The 27405-nt window shown below is 41.4% G+C and overlaps 1 protein-coding gene across 1 annotated transcript in view; it reads right to left on the bottom strand.

Annotated features, from left to right (window-relative positions):
* Window positions 1-887: 887 nt before the first annotated feature.
* Window positions 888-27405, bottom strand: part of kif26ab (kinesin family member 26Ab) — a 78078-nt gene continuing 51560 nt past the window's right edge. The window contains exons 5-16 of the mRNA XM_088433629.1: window positions 19057-19243; window positions 14829-15044; window positions 13909-14002; window positions 12610-12872; window positions 11701-11884; window positions 10821-10980; window positions 10351-10513; window positions 5643-8886; window positions 4505-4689; window positions 3847-3870; window positions 3592-3742; window positions 888-2747 (exon numbers count right to left, since the gene is read on the bottom strand). Coding sequence (XP_088289755.1) covers window positions 2566-2747; window positions 3592-3742; window positions 3847-3870; window positions 4505-4689; window positions 5643-8886; window positions 10351-10513; window positions 10821-10980; window positions 11701-11884; window positions 12610-12872; window positions 13909-14002; window positions 14829-15044; window positions 19057-19243 — 5053 coding nt within the window. The 3' untranslated portion in view covers window positions 888-2565. The remainder of the gene's footprint in view (window positions 2748-3591; window positions 3743-3846; window positions 3871-4504; window positions 4690-5642; window positions 8887-10350; window positions 10514-10820; window positions 10981-11700; window positions 11885-12609; window positions 12873-13908; window positions 14003-14828; window positions 15045-19056; window positions 19244-27405) is intronic.

Here is a 27405-nt window from a genome sequence, read left to right as displayed (position 1 = left end):
ATTTAGGGACTTTACTCCACGCCAGCTTGCTTTAATTACTGAGCATAAGTGGCAGCATTTGGTCAGGTTTATAGGTCTTCTTCAAAGAGCTAGCTAGCTTCAGACAGACCAATCTGTGGAACTGCAAAAGCCGTAAATCCCAAGCTGAGCAACCAGTACCACTAACAATGCCTCAGGCTGATGCTGGGCAGAGGAGAAGAACTGTGATTAGTTGTTGAGACTGTTTTCTTTCATGTACCTTAAACATCTATGCAAATGCAGTCTGGATGACGTCAAAGAAGGAGCATTAGGGCCACTCTCAAAAAATACTACAGTCATGATTTGTTAAGAATAATTGATGATCAAACCAATCCAATAAAAAATAAAATGTTTGTACCATACATTTCTATAAGACGCACAGGATTATAAGGCGCAGTCTCAGAGAAAAGGTTTATTTTGGGAAATATCTGCATCATACGGCCCACTGGGTTATAAAGTGCTATTGGGCTCTTCCCGGCACATTGAGGGACACAAAACAGTACAGCAAATAAATCGGTCTTTATTCAACTTTTAGGATTTCGCCCTATTAGGTTTGTGTTTTGCCAATATGTAATGATCCATAGACAGATGTAAGGTACCATATTTTTCAGACCATAAGGTTAAAGTGAATAGAAAAGAATTTTAATTAAAGATGATAGACTGAAAAAACAACGTCCATACTTAAGGCACATAGGCATTATGATTATAAGACGCACTGTTGATTTTTGGAAAGCTAAAGGATTTTATGAGTGCCATGTTAATATGAAAAACATGGTATCTAGGGAAACAAACCAGTAAAGCAAATGAGTGGAACGATACTTCAACGAAAGTAGCAGCAAACGATCTAATAACCAAGAGAAACAATAGTCTGGATCGTCAGTAAGAAGTATTTTATTCACAGATACTGTAAAACACAAGCTGCCATATCATACATTTATACACAGGGTTTGAAAATCCTATACAAAAACAAAGGTATTCGAAAATATGGGTTTCGATATGAAACATGACCTTACATAAAATAATTTCTTGGAAAAAGGTCTTGGTTTGGTACTATAGGTTTTTCATTCATAAGCCTAAACCCACATTAGTGAAAAGTGAAGTTACTGTAAAAAATTTGAATGATAAAAATGGAGTAGAAATCATTACTAAAAAAATGATTAAAAAATCTCATGCAGCATCGTCAGAAAGGGCCTGAGAGAACAATTTCTTGAAGAAAGTAAACAAATTCCTATTATACAGAAAAAAATGGACAAAAATGCCACAAAAAAGTTGCTTGTTCACAATCATTTCCAGTGATCAGTGCAGATGATACACAACACTAAATAATATTGTATTTGCTGCATAGATTCACTGGAAATTATAGAAATGGTGGAGTGGAGTAGTTTGTTTTTTTTTTTTTTCAACTAGCCTAAATAAATAAAATAAAATTGTCCTGGGCAGAGAATCCATTATGTGCTGCTGCACCTAATGTTGGTAGTGATCGGCGGACTACAGTTTCAATAAAAGTGGAATGCATAGAGCTGATGCTCAGGTAGAACAAAACAACAACAAAAACTAAACAACAGGCTTATTTGTGCTTTCTCTTCTGTGCCACATATTTTTTCATTGTAGTGGGATCCTTCTTATGCTGTCAGTGTAACTAGTCAGACTGCTTTTCATATTGTAGGCTTGTATGGAAAACCATAAGGTGGGCACACGTGGAGGCACCAGAGAGAACTAGCGCAAGGGGTCCATCACAGTGGCTCTCTGATTGATATGTTTTGGCTTAACATCACGTTTTGGGCACCCATAGATATATGTAACTGCTGCTCTACCTTCAAGCATCCACTGAGACTCATTGTGATCAAGGCAACTGGAGGACCAAAAACTAAACAAAAAGAAAAACATCCACCCACCCTTGCAGTATTCTTCCAGGTGAGAGGAGATGAGAGTAAATGCATTGTTAATGAAAAAAAAAAAACAGTCCAGTTTGAAGAGTTAGAAAACTACAAAAGTGAACGTAAGGCGCAAGAGGCTGAATGAACATGACGAAAATGCTGACTGAGGTTTTAAACAAGAGAAAAAGGCAAAGTCCGGGAGCGCAATAACATTAGCTTATTGCTCTTACTTTTTTTCCCCCTCTTTATTTCTACCCTTTCAATGAGAATTTTTTTACACACCACATTATCATAAATACACTTTACAATGCAATATAAAAAATTTGTTCTTAAAAGCAATATGTTCAGGGTTTGCTTAGGTTTCTAGAGATTCCGGCACCAAATGTAAAACAATGACATGAAACAATTTTTAAAAAAGGCACTTGCGGGTGTTCACCGACTCTTAAGTAAGAGTATGTGATGGCCACTGCTTTGCATTTGTGCTCACGTTTCATTTCACTGCCTTCCAACATGTCCTGGACAACGAGGCACTCTAGCAAAGTGGTTACGATTTCCTATTGCCGTGCAAAGACGCTCTTGTCATCTTCACTGCAGTAATATCCTTGAAGTGGCTGCTACATTTCAGCATCCTTTCACTTTCTCAACTTCTCATTTCGACATCCGTTCGTCCTCAGACTTCTACTTCCCGCAATTCCTCGAGAGCGGGCGCCCCCTGCGTGCTGATGTCGAAACAGGTCACCATCATTACCCGCGACTTGCACAAGTTGACGCAAAACTCCAGCTCCTCTGTCACCCGCTCTAAGACGTCCAGGTACTCCGGAGACTCTTTATCCAAACTCGGGTCCACTTCAACTGTTCACAATAAAGAAACAACAATGGTACTTTAAATGTTGATATAGCAATAAAACACTGAGCACGAAAAAGGAAGCATTTCAGCTCCTCTGCTAATAATGATTTTGATCATCAATGTTAATTAATTGTTGAATCGGGCCTTCATTCAAACCTTCATTGAAAAACTATGTTAATTTGTCAGGAGGAAATACACAAATAGAAATATTTAGAGAGACATGACTTGACAGAAAATAGGCAAAAATGTATTTCATTATTTAATATGATAAAGACTAATTTATTTATTTAAAAAAAAAAACCCACTTCTTTCATGGAAAATAACAGAGATCGGATCATTTTTACTATTGAGAAGCTGAAATGAAAAAAAAGGTATTTAACGGTTCATTGATTATCCAAAATAATTTATCACATAATTTTTAAAGCAGTTACCGTATTTTACACACGATATGGCGCACCTAACAGCCTTAATTTTTTTGAAAAGCTGATGGTGCGCCTTATAATCAGGTGTGCCTTATATATGGATCAATATTGAGAGTGGGATTCGTAGATGGGGAATGAACTGATAAAGTAAACTTTACCTGTTTCTTTTGTGTGTTTACAATTGAACAAGTTTGGTCATATTGACATTGAATTATTATGGTATTGAGAGTCTAGAGTTTTTATTTGAGTTATTACTTTGTGTATTACTATATTGTGATTGAAAAAGTTTTAGAATATGTCATTAATTGAGGGTGCGCCTTATAATCCGGTGCGCCTCATATATGGTAAAGGTTTTAAAATATGTAATTAATTGAGGGTGCGCCTTATAATCCGGTGCGCCTTATAGTGAGGAAAATACGGTACTCACACTCTCCAGTCCACTTCCTGGGATCCATCATCAACCGGGCCTTGGTGTCCTCCAGCTCCTCCATCAACACCTCATGCTTTGATATCAATTCCCGTACATGCTGTTGCCTTCTCTCCAACATTTTCAACTTATTATTAAAATACAACAGGCCCTGGGGGAACAAAATAACAATGTTGTATGCCCATATTGATGCAAGAGCTCAATTAAGATGATATACAGACATTTGTGGACAATATACAGTCAAATGTTTCTCACCTTGTCAACGTCGTGAAAAGTTTGCTGAAAATAAGAACAAGAAGCGTTACAAAAGGGAGCATGATTAATCACTAGATATTTTGTGCGCTCGTAATGTTTTATTAGTGAAATGTGCGTGTCAATTAAAAGTAAAAGATGTTAAAACATCTTTGTGAGCCTGTGCTAAACCTCGGGGAGCGGTCAATGAGCCACAGAAGAGGCGCTATAAAAGGCAATCAGCGAAGAGCGGTGAGCTGATTGAGCCGAGTCTTCATTGCAAATTCTTCGGCCGTTCTTCACAATTTCATTATCTTCACTCACTCTTGCCATCATGAACAGTCCATATATCATTTGAAGCCTGTTAATAATTGCCTCCAGAACTATTGACATTCCAGAGGAGTCAAGTTTCTGAGCTTGTAGAATCTCTGACATTTCCACTCCGGGATTTGCTACTCAGCTGACTGAAGGTCAAACGTCGGAGACATGTTATTCCTGTCTTGGTCTTTAAAGAGAAACTGAGAAGAAGTCAGCTAAGACATTCTCACAACTTGTTGTAGACGCAAAATAGTGCTAAGGCTTAGCAAGTGAGCTTCACGAGAGCCAGACGCTACATGATCCATGACAAGGTCAGCAAGATTCAGCACAATGTAGAATATGTCAACAACGACCCGCCACGTACCTCTGCAGCTTGCTCCTGACGTCCTCTCTGAAGGCGTTCCACATCGTCGATCTCATAGACTTTGATTTCAAAAGGTTCTTTCAATGTTGGGGGCAAGTCAACCCACTGGCCTGCTGCGCCTGCTTTCTTCCCAAGGGAAGAAGTATCTGGCAGGGGCGCTGGAATTAGGCGTCTTCGCTGGAAACCTACAAAAAGCACGTAAAAGCAAGCATTTAGCATTTGTTGGCGTCTGTGAGTAAATATGTATGATTCCAAATGCTGCAAAGCTGGTCCAGTGCCAGTGGTTGCATATTTATAGGATCTTTATGAGTTACTATGTTGCAGGTTCACAAACGGGAAAAAATATTGGAGAAGGCTATGCTTAAGCCGCGTGTAAGCCCTGAATTCCAATGTTTGTATGTCATGCTCTAAAAAAAATGGAACCAGGTCCCCCACGCTCATGTTCCATTCATCTAACTTGATCATCACACAGTTTGAGTCGTCTTTTTGTGAAACATCCATCACCGGTTTCCCATATATACATGAATAATTTATGTGGTTGAATCAGAGTGAAAGAAATACAATGAAATACCAATTTGCAACTGAATAAGAAAGGATAATGGAAAGGAAAGGATAAAGAGCCTTTTTCGATAATGGAGCATGAACGCCAGGGTACGTTGCTATCCTAATATGTTGGAAGTTTACTTTTCTCAACATGTGTGCAACAGAACCATTCATAGGCCTGTCACGTTAACATTTTTTTTCCAGATACCTTCCCAAAGACTATCTTTTACCTTCATTTTTAAGTTTCGTATGCTGCTTACCCATGAACATTTTCACCTATAAAATAGGTGCCATGGCTCAATAAAGATACATTTCTAAGTGATCTAATCAATGCTTCTAATTAAAAGCTCAAGTCATTAAATCAGAATGCATAAAGAACCATGTGTTTTTATAAACATAAAGAACACTAGTTTCAAGTGAGCCTCAATCTCTCTATGCACCAGAAATATGACATGGAAGCGACAGTATACAGACAGATCATTTTGGCTATGGAAAAAATGATTGTTTCTATTCATTTTTTAACAGCAAAAAATGAGTCAATCTATTGTAATGATTATCATGCTCTATCTAGTAATTCATTGAAATAGTTTCTCACCAGTCGCTCTCTTTTTGGGATATTTGGAGCTCCTTGTTCTGCCAGAAGATGACATCCCACTCTCACTCATTGAGTCATGGGCAGAAGAAGCGCTCCCCGTGGCTTCACTGTCACGGATCATACTCTCGTATCCGCTGCTGCCGCCACTATGATAGAAGAGAGCTGTGCGGCCCATTGCTGGAGGCAACTCACCGCTCAAAACACTGCTGTTGTCACTGCCGTGACCACTGCTGTAACGCTGGGGCCGTCTGGGTGCTGTAATTTTGCTGTACGGAGAGGGTAACATAGCTATGGGGGATTTGTCTTCAGCTACGTTCACGCCACTGTCATTGCCACTGTCCGAATCCCCGGAAACTCTCATGTGCTTTCCTGATATGCCACCTGTTGCCAGTTCGCTCACGCGGCTGTTGGCGGCTCGTACGGCCTGCTTTGTGCCCATGATAGTCCCTCTTCCAGGTTTGCTACTGACAGCAGCAGTGGACCGAGGAGCTGATGTTCTGCCTGATGGAGGAAGGTTGGCGTTGGTATTTCTAGTCCCAGCGGTGGCCAGGGATTTGGTGGAAGAACTTAAGCCTTTGGAACTGTTGGCAGACAATGAGCGAGCCTTACTGCTATTGAGTGATCCTAACGCTCGTGGGTTTCCAGATGCTTTGACCTGGCCCGTTTTACTCATAGTCCCTCCACCTGGGGATGACGGGCAGGTAGCGATAGGGGAACTTGAGGAAGTCGGGATACCAAATCTTGGAATAGATTTACCGATTTTGCTGCTGCTGCCCAGACTTGCTCCACTATTTTCCCTACTAAGTCCGGCTCGGGGACTAGACAGAGAAAAACTGTCACACCTCTCCAAGGATATCTGACTACCATATTGATGCCCAGCTTCACCTCTTGTTCCTCTTGCCTTCAGATTTGAGGTAACTTTGACATTGCTATGGTCAGCTCTTAAGCTAGAGGTTTTGAAATTGTGACGAAGCTCGAGCTCATCTTCTGATGCCCCTGCCCTGGCCCCGGTGTTCCTTCCTGCCTCCCCATATGCTGACTTTAAGGCACTTTGGGGTAGAAGGATCTTGGTCTTTTGGTCGAGACTGGACTTTCTTACAGGCGGTGGAGGAGGGGATATACAACCAGGTCTGGGTAGGTTACTTGGTTTCTGTGAGTTGGCCTTATTGTTCTTCCCCAGAGATGAGAATTTAGGGCTTGTTGCTCCCGCGACATCTTGGGTTCCCTTGTAGTCTGTTGAGGAGTGGATGACGGGCACTGTTCCTAGAGTGGTGGCACCTCTTCTCAGCTGAGGCATTCTGCTGGGAGGCTCGGATTTCTTACTGGCAGACTTCTCACACCCATCAACCACCCTTTGGGATGAGGTAGACCCATGTACCTTGGATGGCCGAGGCGCACTGTTACAGCTGTTGGATACTTTGCTTGAAGCGATACCACTGGGAGGGGTTCTGACAAATCTGCTGGTGGAAACAATCGGTTGAATTTGTGGGAGGTTGTCTGTGCGCTGCCAAGGATTCTCCTGCTTGGCATCTTGCCTCGGTGGATCTCTGCTGTTGCTGCTGCTACTGCTACTACTAGGGATGGATGAGGTAGGTTTCACCTTCCTTGGAAGACTGGAGTGAACCATGGAGGGACTCTGTGAGAGTGTGGAGCTAAGTGAATGAGCTTTTGTTATTTTAGAAGGTAATCTGAGGGATGCTTTGGTTGAATCTGGAGATGGGGGGCACTTTGTCAAGGATAGCTTGCTTGAGGCACCACTGTCACTGTCCTGTTCAGAAAAACTAAACCCACTGTCATTCAAGGAATTCTTGGCATCTCGAGTTGTTGATACAGAATGGAACATGTCAAGAGAATCAAAATGAAAGGTGGCTTCCGGTCCCATGCTCTTGTCTGGTGGAAGGAAGACATCAGAAGATTGAGCCCCTTCACTCTCCAGGGTGCAGACACTAACTTCACTAAGCCAAGAGCTCACAGATGAGCCCCTACTATGTACACACTCCATTGCTCCTTCTGGTAGCGGTGTGACCATTTCACCGTTTAACTCAGCTCCCCCAAAAGATGAAGTGTAGGCATCAAATTCATCATTGATGCTGCTAATGATGCTGACGGGTCTAGAGCCAGAGGCAAGGGCCTGCAGAGAACAATCACTGTTAAAGCTGATAATGCTGGATGGCCGGCCCTTATCAACAATACTGCCTATGGAGAGCTCCTCGACTACTGTAAACACCAGCTCGTCTTCACCATTCAGCTCCACAGGCTGTTGCAAGGTGACAGTAGCTCTCAAGATATCTCGATCAAAACATCTTTCCTGGAAGGTGGAGCTCACCTGGCAAACCTCCATTGGAGTTCGCAGATTTGGGGAAGCACAAAGGTCCCTTCTTTTAACAGCTTGGTGGCTCATTCCTACCGGGGGCATTCTGGTGTTGGATCGTTCCACCTTTTCTGATCGTTCCGCCTTTTCTGAATTTTCCTTGCGAGAGGATTTCTTGTTGAAGTAGATCTTTTCCCTGACAACTGGTTCAGGATGAGCTGTTGCAACACTTTGCGATTTTTCAGCATCAACACTGCTTTCCAAAACCAAGTTCCTCTCACCATCAGCACTGGTTCTGCATTCGCTTGGAACACATTCCAGTTGTTTTCTTTCAGAGGGTGCACCATGACCTTCAGAAATGTCCACTTTAGCTTTAGTACCAGGACTGCAAAATGGCTGTACGGCAATTGATTTCTGAGATTGTTTGGTTGAGGTGCCATCTTGGTTATAAGTCATACTTGCAACGGTCTTTGGTGAAACAGAGCTTCCGCTCTCCTTAGATTTGTCCATTTTAGGGCTTGCTTGGTTTCGCTTGCCCTCACCAACAAATGCTGTAGGTTCTTCACTGCCGTCTATACATTCAAGTCTCTCTTGCAGCTCAGCAAATGTGTTGCATTTAAAGAATTGGTCTCTGTCTAAGGGACCCTCCTTTGCCATCCTCTTCTTATTCAGGGAAGGAATGATAGGAACAAAAGCAGGTGGGCCTTCATTGTCGCTGAGCTCCCTGTCTGAAATTGCAGCTCCTCCAGGGCCCACATAAATGACAGTGTCACATGACTGCTCACTACTGGAGGAGTAGTCTGGGTCACTGAGCAGAGAGGGTAGATCCGGGTCCAGGGCCACCGTCCGGGGATGGAAAGGCCTGAGGTGAGGTGGTCGACGGATCCTTCCTTCCTCACAGGAACTTTCCCCACCAGATGAACTGGATGCATACTGGAAAGGAAACAGCACATTAAACGAGATTCCGAGTTCTTCAGCCAAGCTAAACATTTTTTTTTCTTTTTTAAAGTTCATTTGATATTAAATTTAATACCGCCGTCACAATTTTCAAAATCATCCCATCTTGTCCAAAATTGATATAGTACATAAATTACATGCAGCTGCTATTAAGAGTCCCGACCGTATCACTGTTTTGTTGGTCCCTCAGTTGTGATTTATTGTGTGACATGATCACGAGAGTCTTCTGGCATTATTTTTTATAGAATGTAATTTATTTTGAAATTTCAGACTATTTACAGTCATAAAAACCTACTTACCCTATATTAACATTTTCTGAGACGCTTTGAAAGATTGATTCATTGATGTTGTAATGTCAATTAAGACCTGTTTTTTTTTTGGATTCATAGATTGACTGCCTTTCAAGACTTTAACAATTTATGGTAACTCGGTAAAAGGATGGCAGTTATGGTAAACCTGCCTTTTGATATTTCTATGAAACAAGTTGATTAATGATGTACATTATTAAACTATTTAAATGTTATTAAAAATTTGTAATAAAATAAATGTAAAATACTTTTAGATTTTATTACAACATTTATTTTATTACATATAACATAATATGTATTATAAATAGAATTTACATCAAATCTATATAATATTCATGAATATTTCAATATTCATATTTTATGTACTATATAATGGACATACTGTATTGTTTATGACATACAGTATAATATATAGTGTATATTATGCAGTGTAATCTGTACATGCAATAAATATATATGAAATAATAAAAATACATTAATTATGTATTTTATTATTAAAGCAATATTGAGGCAAAAATAATTCATGTGTAATATTCAGTCAATGTTTACCGGTATCTTAAGGTTAAAAGTGCACATCAATAGTCACACAGAAATTAATGTCAATAAAATGAATTGCAGTGTGTGAACTACAATGTAATCGCAACTGGAGCCGTAACTGAATAAATGTATGCTGTCATTGCGCCTAATTATCTGCAGCATATATTTCCCTAATACAAAGAAATGCATTTAACAATGCCTCGGGCAGCGGTATTGATTACACGATTATGTGTTGAGGAGCTGAGAAAAACTACCTTCAGAGTCACTGCACTGCTAATCTTTCATTTAGGGAGGCATTTACACATTAATTTGCCTAATAGCTCGAGATTTACAGGAGGAAGATGTATTTAAAGAATGAAAAATTTCACTTGTGTAATGCAGTATTGCAGCAACGCTCATATAATGTCTTCCAACAATTGCTCTGCACCGTTTAGAAATATAACAACAAGAATGATTTGTTGAAAACTGGCAAGGGCTTGAAAACGTTCTTTCAAATGCACCATTCCAATCTGAAATCTCATTACAAAATTCAATTCATTACTGCTACCACCAATATTTAGATTGCCAATGAAATGACCTGTGAAAATGAATGTACCTTTGATTTCTTTTTCCTCATGCGATGAATGCGGGATGCCAGCTGGATTGTGGTAAGCGACTCGGCGTAATTAACAGGAGAATCGGAGATGTGGGCAATCATGGTGGTTCGACAGTTGATGTTGCCAAGGGATTCTCTCAACAGCATTGTCAGTTTGCTGTCCCTGTTATTAGCAAAGAATGTCTTCCTAAATTCTCACGACGATAAAGCAAGCTGTCAATTTTAAAACCCTCTCCAGGACAAATCATTACAAAGTCCTTTTTAACAAATATTTACAAGCCATACGTGGTTTAATATTATACTGTATATTGCTACAGGAGTGATGGCTGTCATAAGAAGCTAAGTTTCAAAAATTAAATGAATACAAGCTTAACACATGTCCCTGGGTAATAGCACACGCAGCTACTTGCTTGATAGAATGACATATGGAATAAACTTTGCATGGCATCTGTGAGTCATAAAACTCATACCTGTAAGGGACGTGTTTTGCTCCGTTCGCCAAAGCCATGATGACATTTCCCAACGCATTTAGAGAGAGACAGGCTCCGCCCCCTCCATCTCGACTTTTACTCAAAACTTTTTCACAGCTCCCCAGGTCGATGAGGTGCAGCCTGCTCCGCCCACCCGACACTAACGGGAGAGGGAGAAAAAGAGTAAAACTCAGACTCATGTATGCAAAGGTCCTTTACACACTGATAATTGGTGAGGGGAATTCTATGGGACATGTCAGACTAGGCTGGTTGATAATCACTGTAGAGTTATGCAAACTTCTCCTTTATTAAAAAAAAAAATAAAAATAAATGTGTAACTCATGCAAGCGCGTGTAACTTTAATTTAAGCAACAGAAACAAACATTGTCTTCTGAGGCATTAAATCACTGCACTTGCATCTTAACAAATGAAGTGAAAAAGGTTGAACAAAAGTTTTTTTTTAATTTATTTAAAAAAATACGTGTGACTAGAAATGTGTGACAGATAATGCAGCAAATGTTTGTGACAAAATTATAAGGGAAGAGTTCCCAAAAAAGCTGCAACTAACAATTCCTTTCATAATCAATCTGTTGATTATTTAAGAATATTATTTTAAATTTACAGTGCAGTAAACGAATTATAATTCAGTTACTGGGTTAGTCCACATTATGTGTTTCCCTTAATGTGTTGTAATGCACACTCATAACCCGCTACGTGTACGCAATATATGGAAATTTACCCTCCAAAAAAGAACTGCATGCCTTATGTCAGAAAATAGGGTGTATGTCCATTTTATTTTCAATCGAGGTCCATATTTCTAATAAGGTTTAACACTTGAATAATTTGTGAAACAGACCAGCAAACTGTAAAAATTACTAACTTCCTCCCTTGCCACTCTTCTCCATGCGATACTGGTAGATGTGCAGCGTGAACAGCATGTGCGAATTGCGTCGCTCCTCCTCATCTGTATTGGGACGGCTGGTGCTGCGGGCCGATATGGCAGCATCCAGGAAGAAGGCCGCCTTCTCAGCCGTCGGGGCATGAAGCTCGCTCTGATTCTGAAGCTGTAAAGGGATTTGGTGCAGGATGAGGGATTCATACAAAAAGATATGTTGAGCAGAAGAAACCACATGGTGCTCGAGAAAAAGAATCGACCGGAAAAAAGAAAGACGGAGCAAAGAGGGGAGCTGGGTAATTGGACCGCAGCACACATCCTTGCCCAATAGATCAGGTCTCAGAGGCAATTAAAACGGCAGGTATGTGCACAGAGGGAGTAAGATTAGCAGAGGTAACGCTGCAGCAGGAAGCAGAGGTAAGCCCTTCATCGTGGATAGGATGATGACGATGAAGTTGGATGAGACAGAGAAAGGGAGGGAATATGAAAGGAACCTCCATGTGGCTGCTAAGCGGAAGAAGAGCTGCCTTTGAAGTGAGGGCACATACACATTCACCCAAACATCTGAAGGCAACACCTGTGAGTGGCTTTTCCAACCGACACCATCCCCCAATAATACTTCTATTGTGCTTAGAAGTGCTCACACACACATAATAGATGCTGATGGATGCTGACAAGAGACTCAATGTAAAGGTAAGTTGAAAGCCATCAATAAGGCGCCGTTGGCTTTAGTGAGAGCAAAATGCTCGAGCGCAACTGACAACAATAGCTGAGAAAAAAATTCAAATGCGCCATACACTTCAGGGCACGCTCATGAATGGAACATTGTCAAAATTTCCCGACCGAGATGCTGTAAAACCCTCAGAGAAAGTTCAAATGTTGGCGGCGTCTTACTTGGGTGCCGCAAATGGGATCCTCTCTGAGATGGATGCCTGGTGACTGGCCCTCCTGCTGGCTCCCCGTCGCCACTTCGGACAGAAGGTCCTTCAGTTCCTCTTCTTGCCCGAAAATTTCCACCGCTGACACCCGGACAGAGAAGCGTGCCCCTGTCTTCTCTTTGCGTTCGTTGATGAGCTTGAAGAGCCAGGATATGGCACAGGGCACAACACCTATGGTCTGCGTGGAGCTGTCTTTGCCAATCATAGTGTACGTCTTGCCTGTGAAGAGCCAAGTACATCAATGACTTGCGCATGTTTTAACAGAGGATTACTACAGACAACAAAATTAAAAAAAAGAAATTGTCATATTATGTGAATGTTCTAAGTACATGTGTGTGGAGTGTATTCCGAACAAGATAGTCGACAAGTAGGACCACTGTGGCTTGTGTCAGGGTTATTGTCCGCGCGACGCAAACAAAAGCGGAGCAGCTATGCCAAGCTGTGGCTAAGCTAATTGTAAAGTGGCTCAATAAATGAATGGACAGCATGGCTAGCTCTCTGACACGCCGCTACATCCTACTGGATTAGTTGAAATGCAATCTCCCTCGGCTCATTGAAATGCAGCTATGGTGAGTGATATTTTCAAAAATTTGTATTTATTTTGTTCCTTGAAAACATATTCACACACAATACATGCAGAATAATGGCCCTCAAGGACTCAAGTTTGACACCTATGCTATACAAGAAGGGAGGACAAGAACACACAATAATATATGTCAATGTTGAACTCACATATCTGTCAAGGTCGTCATGGTCTAGCTACAGTGTTCTCAGGTAAAATGAAAGGGTTTTTGTTCAAATAAAACCAGGTGGTCGGTGAACAACAAATTTTTATACTGCCTGAATACAGTACTTACAGTATTTTCCATTACACTGAGAAAGGATGGGTGGGTATAATGACAAAATGTTTTACATTACACCTCATTCAACATAGGAAGGATTGAAATGTTTGTTTTTTTTAGCCAGCAACAACAGACACATTTATTAAGTAAAAAGTATATACTGATTATTGATATCCGTATCAGGATTGGAGAAGCAGGAAATTGTCGGTTATCTTTATTGTATACAGTAACCCATCATGTACCCCTGCCTCTATTTCTGTGCACCCCAAACCTCTAAGACCAAAACATGTATGACTAATTAAGTTTACTTTGTTGTGCTCGTAAAAAAAAGACATGGTCTTGAAAAGAATAGTGGCATAAAAAATCAAAACGCTCAATTACAATATGATCAAAAATAGTTTGCCTGGTCTTACCGAGCTTAACTTGTCCGAAGCAGAAGATGCACCCATCTGCGCCATTTGCCACTGACTGGATGACCTCCGCGACTGTACCTGAGCACACCTCAGCCTGGGGAGAAACACCCATGACTCAAAACACATCCACATTAGCAGCCAACACCATATTAACAGGTAGCCTTTTAAATGAACATTTATTTGGCAGCAGTTTACCAAATCTTGTGAAAGGCCTCAGCATTTTTTATTGCTCCTGCGTGTATGCATGCTTTAATGCGTGACTCATTTTTCTAATTTGTTTTAGTATAGGCCCTCTGGGGCAGCCCCCCTTCCCATACATCATACAGCAAACAAGGCCTCTAACAGCACAGCAGTTTGCTGATACAGTTAGCCACCAGCAGTGCAGTCCCAGCGGCACCGTCGAGCATGTTGGCTTCAACTCTGCAGTGAAACAGTTTTAGGCTTAAACTATCAGCAGCTTACTTAAGTAAACACTTGTTCCAAGTAGGGTGAATGATGGAGGCTCTCTCTCTCTCTCTCTCCATTACAGAGATGACGTCTATCTTGAGTAATGATACACTTATTTCGGGAACTTTTGGAGTGTTAATAGCACAACAACTGTGCTGGCATAAAAGCGCTCCACCACAGAGCAAACATGTATCTGACCTTATGTCTTTAATGTCAGTGGTTATGTTTCTCGAGAGTTGAGATTAGATGTAGCAGCGAGGTTAGGTATAACGGGAGTGGATTCAAACCATTCCCCAGAGGTCTTAAAAGGCCCAGCTGTTAAGAGTGCCCTCCTGACCCAACAGTGGCATATTTTCCCTGGCTACTCCCCGTCAACATTAAGACGTTCTTTTACCCTTGAGAAGAAAGCAGGACAAGAGCTCTTCAGAAACAATTCAGACATATGCACAGTGACATTTACAGTATGCACTTACTTGTGAGGCGTCCTGGGTAAAAACAGCATCAAAGGCAAATATCTTTGGGACAGCAACCGTGGCGGAACGTCTATGTCCTGAACTCGAGTGTGGCGGGCTGGATGCAGGGTCGTAGAGGGTCACCTGCTTTTTCCTGCTGTCCACTTTTAAGAAGGACTGAGACTCTGACGAGTCCGTCGCCTCTAAAGCTGGGCAAATACGCATCATCACTTTGACCTACAACCCGGAGTGAAACAAAATTGCAAGGGAGACATAAGGACGGGTTCAATTATAAAGCAAATAACAAAGCATGAAAAAGGCTAGAGAACACTACACAGACGTATGCGAGAACATGTTTTCAAATCCACCACAGAGGGAGCAAAATTACAGGCGACATCGACCATCTTTTTTCTTCAAGCGCTGACATAAGGGAATAAATTACATAGGCATTCTGAATATAGCTCAGCCTCCAAAAAGAAAGCTCAATGCCCCATTATGCATTAACATCACGTCATCTGTATCAGAGTTGATGGACACCAAAGGTTTCCATGGAAACACTCAATCCAACATTGACTGGCAAACCCGGCAGGTCATCTTACTGCCTAATGGTGTCAGAGTGAGGCGGCAAGGTGTGCATTGAAAGTCAAGGCGTAGAGTGGTGCAGATGAACGTGTGTGAAGCAAGTGCCATGCCAGAGGATTAGCGCTCCAGCGGGGTATTTCTCTGGACGAGGGGAAGCTCACCAGCATGGGAGTGCACAAGTATAATCCCCTAATAGCACCGGCTCACACTTCCTACTTCTCACTTCCCTCCCATGTTGCAATCCGTGATTGGAAAATGGAAAATCTACATTAACTGGTGCCAAATAAGAAATATTGGCTACAGCCTTGCACGTTCCATAGGTCACCATCATGCCCCATCGTATGGCATGTATATCACCACAGGAGTCCATCTAATCACCATGGTTACTAAGGGTGAGCGAGTGGCAGTTAAGTATAACATGCAGCAATTCCTACTGCAACAGTGCACACACAATTAAAGCATTTGTAATGTCTGTGCGGGGTCCCATTTGTGTGAGGCAGCCGGTGTATGTGGATATACTACATATGTACACACGTTCAATGCTTTGAAAACAACTAAGCAGCTGAAAATTGAACAACCAACCCAAAAATTATGATCAAGTCCATTTTTTACTTTTTTGTATTGTTCTTTATTTTTTCGTATTGTTATAGTTTTCATTACAAGTAATCTGTCAATCTGACACACCTTTAATATATATATATATATATATATATATATATATATATATATATATATATATATATATATATATATATATATATATATATATGCAACTAAATTGGCAAATTAATGCTGATTGAATTGCATTATGACATTAGGGCAAGGTCAGGTCTTCTGTAGTGTCCAGCCAAGTCTCACTCTTGTTCATTATCACTTCACTGTAAGGCTAATTTAGGTTATTGTACAGATTTAAAATCTATTGAAATGTCATGCATTAGAGAGGGCACTTAGGCATCACTTTTAGACACCACCATCTGGAAAGGAGAGTCGACTTTATTCTGACTATTTGTCCAGCTTGGCTCAAACTCTTAATACTGCACAAAATCCCATTCATCTTACTATGGTTAAATACAGTAAATACATACTACTGCGCATTCAGGCACCAGGGCTCTAAAACAATGTGGCTGGAAATTGCTTTCTTGCAAAGTGCATGCTTTCCACTCAGCAGGGGGGCTGTTGCCATGACTGACGTGTGCATATGTTGAGAGTATTACATTAGCTGTGACATTTAAGGAGGGCTTCCACGAAACTGCAGCATGTCACACGGAGGCTACCGGCCAAGAAAATGCCTCTATTATATTTATGTTGGCAAAGATCACATGCTTGAGGCCACTGAGGAATGGTTCCAGTACTTTCACACCTCAGACTGCTGTGCTAATGGCCCCTGCTACACTGCCCCAAGATCCCCCAACAAGTCCATTAGTGCGGTCTGGGCAATCCCCAAATCAACAATGTGCCTAGACTTTTGCCATGACATACAGTGGAGCAATTGGAGCAAGGAAAATGTTATGGTATTACGATATATAATTTGATGTTATGTTAAAAGGATGAGCAATATAAGGTATGGCTTCAGACATCACATACGGTCTTTGCTTCGTTATATGTGTGTGTTTTTTTAACTGATCATCTGAATTCACCTAATGAACCAAACATCATCAATTAACAACTAAAAGACAGGTGGGCGCAAAGACAGAAAATAAACAAATGCAATCGCTTTAGACTTATAACCTGGCTTTACACACATCTAACAATGCTATAAATGTTAATCACCTCTTTGGAAACAAGCCTTTGGGTGCACAGATGCAATGTTTAGCTCAGTTTTGGGCTTGTTTACAACACAGACTTTGTGTGTCTCACTGGGAAATTCACAATAAATGGTCCGACCGTCTCAATACCTGGCACAAAAAAGCAAGCGCTTCCTACCCAGGTGGGACCGAATCTTGTTGGGGGGATTCTGTTTTATACATACAGGACGCCAGCTCAGACAAACAATAGCCAATAAACCACAGAGGAAGAGTGATGTGTTTACACAGCTTTCTTTAATGACTGCTCCATTGCTACCAGTTTGGCTTTCATAGGCACACAGTGCAGCTAAGATTCAAATGTGAAACCTGTTGTTGACGTAACTCATGAATCCCCGTTTGTAGTAGTCTGCCACCCTCATCCTGTAGTCAGTGAGAGCAATGATGGATTAACAATTTCCTAAGGCTTATAAGAATGGGACAGTTTGGCCCATAGCAAACTGTCTTCAGCATGTTGTCAAGTGTGTTGCCAGCGAACTCTCCCCAGCCCCCACCTCCTTTTGTGACTTGTGTATATTTACCTCTGTCAAGCGCAACGATGAGGTCAGTTTTCATGACTTAAGATTTATTTACATGCTAGCATGCTACGTCCTGCTGTGTTTGTACGCAGGAATTCAATGCACCATTTCTTTTCAGTGCACCTGCAGCATAATCTATCTGTATTAAAAACAACATATGATGGAAAATGGCTTTTTACACCACTGCAACTTAAAAGAACCAGAGGGGCGTATTATAAACATGTGACAGTACTTTTATGTTTTACTTCTGGACTTTGCTCAACTTATTTACTGCCAGCCCAGTCCAGAAATTTGGATCTCTGACTCATATAGCTGTCAATGCTGAGTAAACATAGATGCATTATTAAATGGTTCTTTGACATCTGAAGCCGTCAAGGGCATGGAATGACTTCACAGCAGAACAAGTTTGAAAATATTTTTCAAAATCTTCTGCTCTGATTGTTAACTGCTAAGACAGGAGAGTTGTTCAATTTTAAATGGGCTCTGCACTATCAATGTGTATGGTTGGTTAGGGATGTCATTAACAGATTAATTGCAGCCAATTAATTACTGTCATAGCTAAACCATTATTTTGAAATCACATCAATCTTATTTCTAGCCTCTAACGTTTTGCTTTCTGTATGCAGATTAGATCCGTTTTTATGTGTCAGGCTTCATGTGCTTTAGTTGTTAGGGGTTGAGTTTGTCTGCTTCATGAATGGTAAATTTTACTTATAGAAAAAGTGTTCCGACGGCAACTTTGATCGTAAGAGTCATATGCATTCCTATGTAAAAAGTTGTTTGCTTACCACAGACGGAGCTCAAGTCTAGTTTACACATACAGTAAATACAAGATCAAAGCTCTTTGCCATGCTAAACTGGAAAACATCCCACTTATGAGCAATTGTGCTTTGGTCAGGAGGGAAGATGTTTTAGTTTATCGTTATTTGCTAATTATCGGACACTTGATAAAGGAAAACAACACTATCCCTCCTGATGGTTGAAACTATAGATTGCAGCCATCGCTTGGGACTTGTCGCAAATACAGCAGAAGGTCAATAGTTACTGCATATGTTAAAAAATATGAATGTGTAAAGCCACTTTTATATTGCTGTATATTAATTAGTCTTTTCACATCTGCCATGATAGAAAAAGTATCTAATACATAAAAACCGGATGAGTGTTTTTCAAAATTTTTTGAGATGAGATTAAAATGAGATTAGTTAGAGCAATTATTTAAATGTCAAAATGAATTCATTTCTCTTTTATATCTCTTCAGAACTATGATTGGTTGTATATTACTGTTTTGGCATTGGAAGAAGGATCCATGTATTAAACGTGTGCATGTAGTGGCGTTAAGCATCTTACCTTTCCTATCCCTGGGTTGTCTTTCACTTTGGAAACGGCACGGAGCAGGCATGGCGGGGCAGGAGGGGGCGATGCCTGCAGAATGCCGCTGAAATTGGTGGGGTAGATGGAGGGCTCCTGAGGGTGGGGCAGGGAAGGCTGCTGCTGCTTCTTCCGTTTGGAGGATAGGTTCAGCTTTTGAGCTGCCCTGCAAGTAAAAAAAAGAAAAGAAAAACACTGATTAAAACAATCTCAAAAGAGCCTTTATACAGGCAATGGTATTCGATTGAAAATATTGGTATTACATGCCCAGCACATTTCACACTTTTCGCAGAACACACTTTCCAATGTGTTTTGCAACAAAAGACAAAACATTATCAGTATAACAAGCGCTCTCATTTCCCTTAGAGAACACATTCACAAGAATTCATTACCAAGAAAGCTGCATGGTTTTCAGAGCCTATTCGTATATTTGTGCCTCCCTAAAGGGACTATCTTTGTGTACTATTGACATAGCCGTGAAGAGCATTGATTTTATCTGGATCAAACAAACACAGGCCTCTCACAGATGTGGAACAATGATGGCAGTTGTAACTTTTTCCTCTGGGGCAAGTACAGCATATAATATCCTACGGTGTCAGATTTGAACATGCAGGCTTTGACTCCCCCCAACCTCCATTTAGACAAATGCTTGTGGATATTTTCATTCATCGGGGTCATTTCTTTCCCAGGGAATTGAATCGATCGCAACAAAACTGTTCGTGCCTTAGAACACATTTCTGAGTGTCTGTCCATCTGTCTCTGCATTCATCCATCCGTCCCTGCATCCGTCCATCCATCATGACGTTGACCATACCAACAGATTCCCCTCTGCCATGCATCTAAACAACCAACTGAATGATTCTATTTCTTATTTTGAACATAAATAGTTGGCTTTTCCACACCAGTTTAAGATGGTCTGTCCTAACCTAGTATTGTTGCATGAATTGATGAATAAACGAATACTGTAAATTTTTGGAGTACATTAAATCCTATAATTTCCTAAAAGATTTACAGTTGGCCTTATTTATGGATGTTAAATTAAAGTTGACTAAATTTTTTCTAATTTACTGTAATGGTTTAATCCCCTTTATATGCAGTAACGTGTGTTCTTTATGTGTAACTTTCCACAAAATACAAATATCCATTGAGACTGCACTCATAATCGTGAGTGTCTTAGAGACTGGAAAATAAATCATATTTTTTGGACTGTACGGTGCACCCTTTTATAAAGCGAAAATACAACACCATATTTTCAGATTATAATACACGCAGGATTATAAAGCAAAACAAAAAATGTATATCTTGGACTATGAGGTGCACTGAGGGGAAAATACAATTTATTATTTTTTTTTAACTATAAGGAGCATGGAGTTAAAAAAGTGAAAAATATAATACTGTATTTTTGAGAGAGTAAAGCATACCGGATTATAAATTGCAATCTCGATAAGACGGTTTATTTTGGAAAATTTCCATATATAGTGTGTACAAGTTATAAGAGGCACCATGTTATAATGCACATTATGGCACAATAAGGGAAACAAACAAGAACAGCAAATGAGTCAAACTTAATCCAACTTCAATTTGACATCCATTCATATAGCACAATGTTGATTGTTTAGAAAGATCAAAGGATTTTAAGTGTCACTAATATCACGAAAAATCCAACAATTAAACCATATAGCTTCATACATACAAAAAGTCAAAGTTTCATACAGGATCTCTATAAAAGAATGCTGCTGAGAGCCAACCCTTCAAAAATGATGTAACAAAATAAATTTTGGAAAGTCCTTTAATTGCAGTCCACTTTACAGAAAGAGTCAGACAAGGCAGCGCCTGGCCCATTAACCTCTTCCTGTTTAGCTGTATCTAAATTTGTCTCTATCCGTTGCAGACTCAGCAGAGAAATCTCCTAGAGTCAACTAATACCCCATCTGAAAATGCAAGGTCACAGAGCAATACTTGGAAATGGAGTTGTTGGGAGGTCACAGAATGCTAGAAGCAACAGAAATGTGTATAATTATGAACACCGACAAGCAAGAGCTATTAGTCGTTCTCAAGGCTCCGCCGGACAGAACTGGGCGGGCCACTGCCAAAAACACAGCACCCTCCCTGTGTCCTGGAGTGACAACTACCAGCAGCCCCCTCCCTCTCAACACTCCCCTCATCCCTCGCCTCTCCACTGTACGCCCCCCCCCTGCAGCGACAACCCTTGAGCACAATCAGGGAACACGCTGCTGGCTGATGGAATAATTATTGCATCCAAGGGGGCTACAGGAGACTGTTCTCCCTAGGGAGTTGCTGATGTGTGATAGTGTGCCGGCTGGATTGTGCGGATGAAAAAAAACGATGGCGGTGGAGGTGAATGTGAGGTGAAATGAAAGAAAGGTTGAAACCACACTAGCGCATCAGTGGCTTTAAGCAATGCATTTGTGGGTAGAGTGAGGTACTGTATATGCAACCCGTTGATTCAAGATAAATGGTCCCCATCTCAAAGTCCTTATCCTGCATCAGCTATAACAGTCAAACTTTGTCAGCCATGTACCCCCTAAGAAGCACAAAGCATTTTGGGATGTAAAGAATTATAATGAAATCGTAAAATAAAAGACTTTGAACAGAGTGGTGTGCTGTCCTTGTCTAATTTAATAAACTTTGGAACTACATTTTTGGTTGTATCTCTAAGCCAGTTGCATAAAACCATGGTGATAGAACCCAGGGCATTTTTTTTTCAGCCCAAGATTCCTGCCCTAAACACAAGCGCAAGCATACAATTGAGAGCAATTGAGTGTATTGAACACGTGGCTTTTTTCTTCTGGGTTGTTAGTTCAAACGCCAAGAGAGCAACATATGAAGCCAAGCTGCGCAGGAAATTTTTAAATGCCCCATGATCATTCATAAAAAATAAGCTTTTTGCATATCGTCAGAGAAGCGATTGACCACATAGATATAAATCAAGAAATTCTTCCCTCTGAGTGGCTGCTCTGTTGAGCGAATCGCATGATGTTCTTCCGGCACTGATTATAAAATGACACACCTGGCTTGCATGATAGATGCATGTCTGATGTTTGTAAAACACAATCTGTGTCAAGATTGACGAGTTTATATGAGCTAGCTAGCTGTGTACCTAGTAGCTAGTAGTAAGAATTTGTGAATCAGTTCACACGCTCAATATATTCTGCATTTTTTGTCCTTTTACTTAAATTAAATATAGTAATAATATTTAAGTGTCTGGGCTGCATTAGTTTTCCCTACTGTTCAAGCAACAGAGTTGCAGTGAAGTGTGTTGATGATGTAATGATATTAAAAAAAAAAAAAACAAGTAGGGTTTCGACATTGCCGACGCCTAGATATTTTCGATCAATAAGACTCAAGTAGAATTAAAGTTGTTCAACTACAGCACATCATTCTTTTGTTGTCATTGCTGGTTCAAAACGTTTGTCGAAAGAAGGCGCAGGTCACATGGTCTACAATTTTAAAAAGAAAAATGTGCTGTTCCCGTCATGGCATTACAAAAGATTAAATTTGATTTGCAGAAAACTCCAGAAACCCTGTTGAATCTTACATAGCACCTGAAGTGCCATCACATACCTCTAGGGGTACTCATACTCACATTTGTGAACCGCTGCGCTATAAGAGGCCCTATTAAGACCCAGCCTATTCATTTATGTCCATGTTTGTGTCTCAGCAAGACAGCAAAGTTAATCGCATCACACCCAAACATATAAGACATCAAAGGCCAGGATTTCCTCTCCAGAGTGCACTAGACCTTAGCTTGGTAGCTTCAATGAGTCCAAATCTACGGACTAAAGACAAATGTCCTCTATAGTGGACACACATGAATAGGTTGGGTCTCTCAGGAGTATATGTCATCAATCATCAAATAGCAACAGGAAATAGAAAGATGTTGATTTCTAACTGTGATATCCACTGTGGTGTTTTTGCAATCTAAAGCAATAACCCTGAGCTTTAATTCATGCTGTGGACCAAAACTGCAGCACATGTGCTTGTGAGGAAGGACAGGGAAAAAAATATGATTTAGCGCTTTTTCAGCCAAACAACTAATGCACAGGAAACACAAAAGGAAATGAATGACTTGTCACTTCCACTCTCACTAATCCTCTCATCTCTTTTTTTCTTGGCCATCATCAGGCATTGGAAAATGAGCTGTGAGGACAGACAGCTTGTCCACCTGTTCACTCCCAACACTGTGGCTATGATGCTGGTTTATGTGCCATATAGCATAAATGATCAAAGCATGTAAGGAGAGGGTGTCAGACTGAAATCCCTCGCATTTTTACTGCATATAAAATAAAGTTAGAGGGAATGTTTGGAACGTATACTTACAGCTCTTTCCAATCCATTATCTAGAGTATGCTCATAGTCAGCAAAAACAAGTGATAGAATTCAACTTTGCGGTCCATATTGTCAGCATTCTCCATTACTTGAACATTTGATATGTTGACACAGTCTGGGGAGAATGAAGCAGGGCGAGGACGTTGGCCAGCCGGGGCGCCTGGGTTCTTTTTACTCTGATGGCAATCATAGAGGGTCCACCTGATTTCGCACGGGGAAGATAATGCAGAGAGGGAGGAGGAGGTGCGGGCGACCTCGTAATTGAAAGGGGGGAAAAGCAAAGAACAGAATGGGCAAATGGGAAGAGTACCCACTGAGTGAGGGGGGCAGGTAGTCCGCGGGGTTTCTAGGAAGGAGGAAATGAGGGGTCAGGATGAGACTGAGCATTTCCTCATTTCACGCACCACTAAAACACTTCTGAAGCTTTCCATCTCTTTTCCCTGAAAAAGTTCAGCCGCCGTCCAAAGATTCAGGAATCCAGCAAGAGTCTCCACACAGTTTTTCTCTCAGTCCCTTCATTCACGTCCATTCTGTATTCACATCACAGGCTGCATAGTTAATCCCCTGTGGTAGTGAGGCTGAGCTGCCGATTTCTGAAGACCACCTCCTTCCCAGAGTCCGTACTGCTCGCATGCAGGAATCAGCATGCCTGACTGGGCGGCGAGATTTCCACGGGCTGCCTGAGAATGAGGAGAATTCTTAACCTGCCTCTCACTCTTTCTACTAGCGGAGAAATTCTGGCAGCTGTCCTGCTATGTTTCTCTCTCTCTCTCACGCTCTCTCTCCCTCTTGCTCTCGCTCCTCTTTCTCTTTTCCCAGCCCATCCCCTTTTCCCTTCAACAGCCAGACGGAGTGTCAGCTCACTCGATTGCTGGCTGCTTGCGGCGCAATTTGGGAGTACTGTTTTTCTCTACATGCACACACGTGTGCGCGCGCACACACCACACACACACACACACACACACACACACACACGCACGCACACACCTACACACACACACACAGGCTCCTATAACCCCAACGAGCGCACATGCATGCAGTGCACCCCACTGCACGTCAGATGAATACTTAATGCACACAGGAGAGCCCTCTCTTCTTTTAGGGTCCCACACTTCAAACAGATTTGGTTATTATGCCTACAGTACATGCATGTGAGTGTGCTGGTGTGGTTAGTTACATTATATGCACATTTGTACTTTGCCTTTGTTGCAGGGTCTCATCAATGAGGTGTTAATAATCAAAAAGACTAGATGCGCATATAAGTAAGGCTGTACTTAGAAGCAACTCCATCACAGGTGTCTAAACTTTCACCTCCAAGGGCCAGATACAGAATAATCAAAGGATGCAAGTCACTTTATTATTATTATTTTTTTATCTATTACTTCAACTGGTAATGGGTGACATTAAGGATACTTGGTATTATTTCAAGGTATCAGCACTATAGTCGAATAATAGAAAATGACTGTGACGATTAATTTTTTAGATACGTGGTATATTGCAATTGGTCGGGCTGCGACCTTAACATCTTTGCATGAGGCAAATTGTTTTGTGTTTTACAAGATTTTGGACTTTCCAGTGACCCTGTAACACACCCGAAAATATCTGCACCAGCACTGAGCAGCAGGAAAATCACATTTTTTCATTCAGAACCAAAACATGAGCAATCTGTCATAAGATTACCATTTATACAGTTCATCAATGTGATATGCTATCAATTTGTAACATAAGATAGAGGAAAGAGGAGGAAATCATATAAAAATCCATGATCTTATCCCACACTCATACTACATACTACATACTAAATTGTCCTTAGGCGTGACTGGGTGTGTGAATGGTAGTTCGTCTCTGTGTGCCCTGCAATTGGCTGGACACCAACCGGTTCAGGATAGATACCAGCAAGCCTGTGACCCTTGTGAGGATAAGCGGCTATAGAAAATGGATAGATAAATGGATTCACAACAGTTTTGTGAAAGGAAACATTGTTGATTAATATTAAGCAATTAACTGTCATCATTGCATATTTAGAAAAGACCTAATGTATGTACAACATTTTTTTTTAGTCGCAATTTATTAGTATATGCCACGGGCCGCATAAAGATCGGCAGCGGGCCACAAATGGCGGCGGCGCCATGGCTTGTACACCCCTGACCTAGATGGATTCTACGACTAAATAGGAATAAGGCAGCAAAGACATTGAAGGAATGACATCATCGAGGGACAGATTGATGCTGGACCGTGAGAATGAGAGTCAGTCAACGGTCAAGGGTAGAAAAAGGAGAATGAAAGCCAGCGCGTGGGCGAGCGTCAGGGCGACTGCGCCCAGTATTCCCCGGGCTGCCAATTTAGCACGGAGCTCCCTGGGCCTCCAACCAACCAGTCTTGTTGGAGAGCGCCCGACAGAGTGAGTGTGAGTGCCGCCAGATGAAAGAACATTCAGTACAAATATGCGCTCTCTCTCGCCCTTTCTGACACAGTGCCCCTCTTATGAACTTGGATGGATTGGCTATGGAAGCAGTGAAGAAAGAAAAAAATTCCAACCCCTACCTACCTATTTGCCGAGCACAGAATTATAATGAAGCGGTTTGATGTATCACGTAACCTTTAGCATCCTCCAAGCCTGCGCACGTTTTCCCGTGCTGTTTTGAAGCGTGTCCAACTTAATTTGCCTCTGGGGTTTATTTCAAAGCGCAGGAGTCGTCGCTCTCCTCACGCTTTGCCACATGCTTCCAATTCCGCTGTATCCTGTCGGGTCCTGATTGCCAAGCATCCACATGGAAGACAATACTAATGTGAACATTGGTCACACTGACAGGCTAACCAGTCATTATTAGGCTAATGCATCTCCCCTCAGTGAGGTTTCAAGTGTTATATGTCAAGATGACGTCATAATTGGGAACGGTCACAGTTGGAAGTGCCCTGATAGCATTTTAGCTTTATCACTGTCTCCTACTGAACAGACCTCAGGGACAGATAATGATTGCTGCATATAAGATGGATGTAAAGAAAAAAAAAATCCTCTTTGTTTAAGGAAAAGCATCAGGATTGTGGCTTCTCTTGTGGGGAAGAAAGGAGCGGAGAGGAGCCGAGTGGCAATGTTTGGCCTGCCCACGCTTCAAAGCTTCACTTTTGCCCACTGTCAGCAATGGCGCCAGCCATTGTCAAATTAACAAGAGAAATTGCTCAGGCCCAGAGAATCATTAATTGCCTGCACCCATTACCTTGTTCCCTACAGCAGCTGTACTGATCTTCAGGTAGGCCTTTTTTGGAGTTAATTACCACGCTGGCCATATTTACCATCTTTGACATTTCCTTTTGGTGATTCTCACTTTTGTTTGTTCTTTTGCAGACATGCAAGGATCAGACAGGTGAGAGCGATATCAGACTGTGCACAACACATGCTCACAGTGCAGCTGATTAGCTGTTCAGCATGGCTCTTCATGAGGAGATGGAAATGCTGAGCTGCAGCCAGTCATACCACTGTGCAGTGATAATGACCACAGCACAATGATTCAGACTTGCTCACATTTAGAGACATTCCCTTATTTGTCCTGGATTTTGTGAAAAAATGTTCTACTGGCTCATAAAAGCGTGTTGTTAGATTGTTGATAGGCTGCCAAAATGCCATATCAACAGATGCTCAGGAATGACTGAGGAGGATGTGTGCTAGTCTGTCAGGTGAGGTGCTGTGTTTTGGAGAATCAATAAAAGGAACTCTCCCTTGAGCTAAAATCGCTACACGCTGTCTTATTGATGGGCTGCCCTTGACACGATCAAACAACCTTTTGGCCCAAAGATGCGCAGAATAACATAAATGAAGCACAAAAAAAAGGATAGTACCAAACAATGCATTATTCTCAAACGACGGTCACTACTTTGGTTCCTCTCCAAATATGTGACATTCGGCATATCTGTGCTAGCAAACGGCCATGATGCCACATCACCAGTAACATGAACTGACCCATGTACGCTCTGTGCGGC

This window comes from Hippichthys cyanospilos, chromosome 14, assembly GCF_059441005.1.
Source record: "Hippichthys cyanospilos isolate Australia breed blue-spotted pipefish chromosome 14, RoL_Hcya_1.0, whole genome shotgun sequence".
NCBI classification, from domain to species: Eukaryota; Metazoa; Chordata; class Actinopteri; order Syngnathiformes; family Syngnathidae; genus Hippichthys; species Hippichthys cyanospilos.
This window is presented reverse-complemented; position numbering and strand designations above follow the sequence as displayed.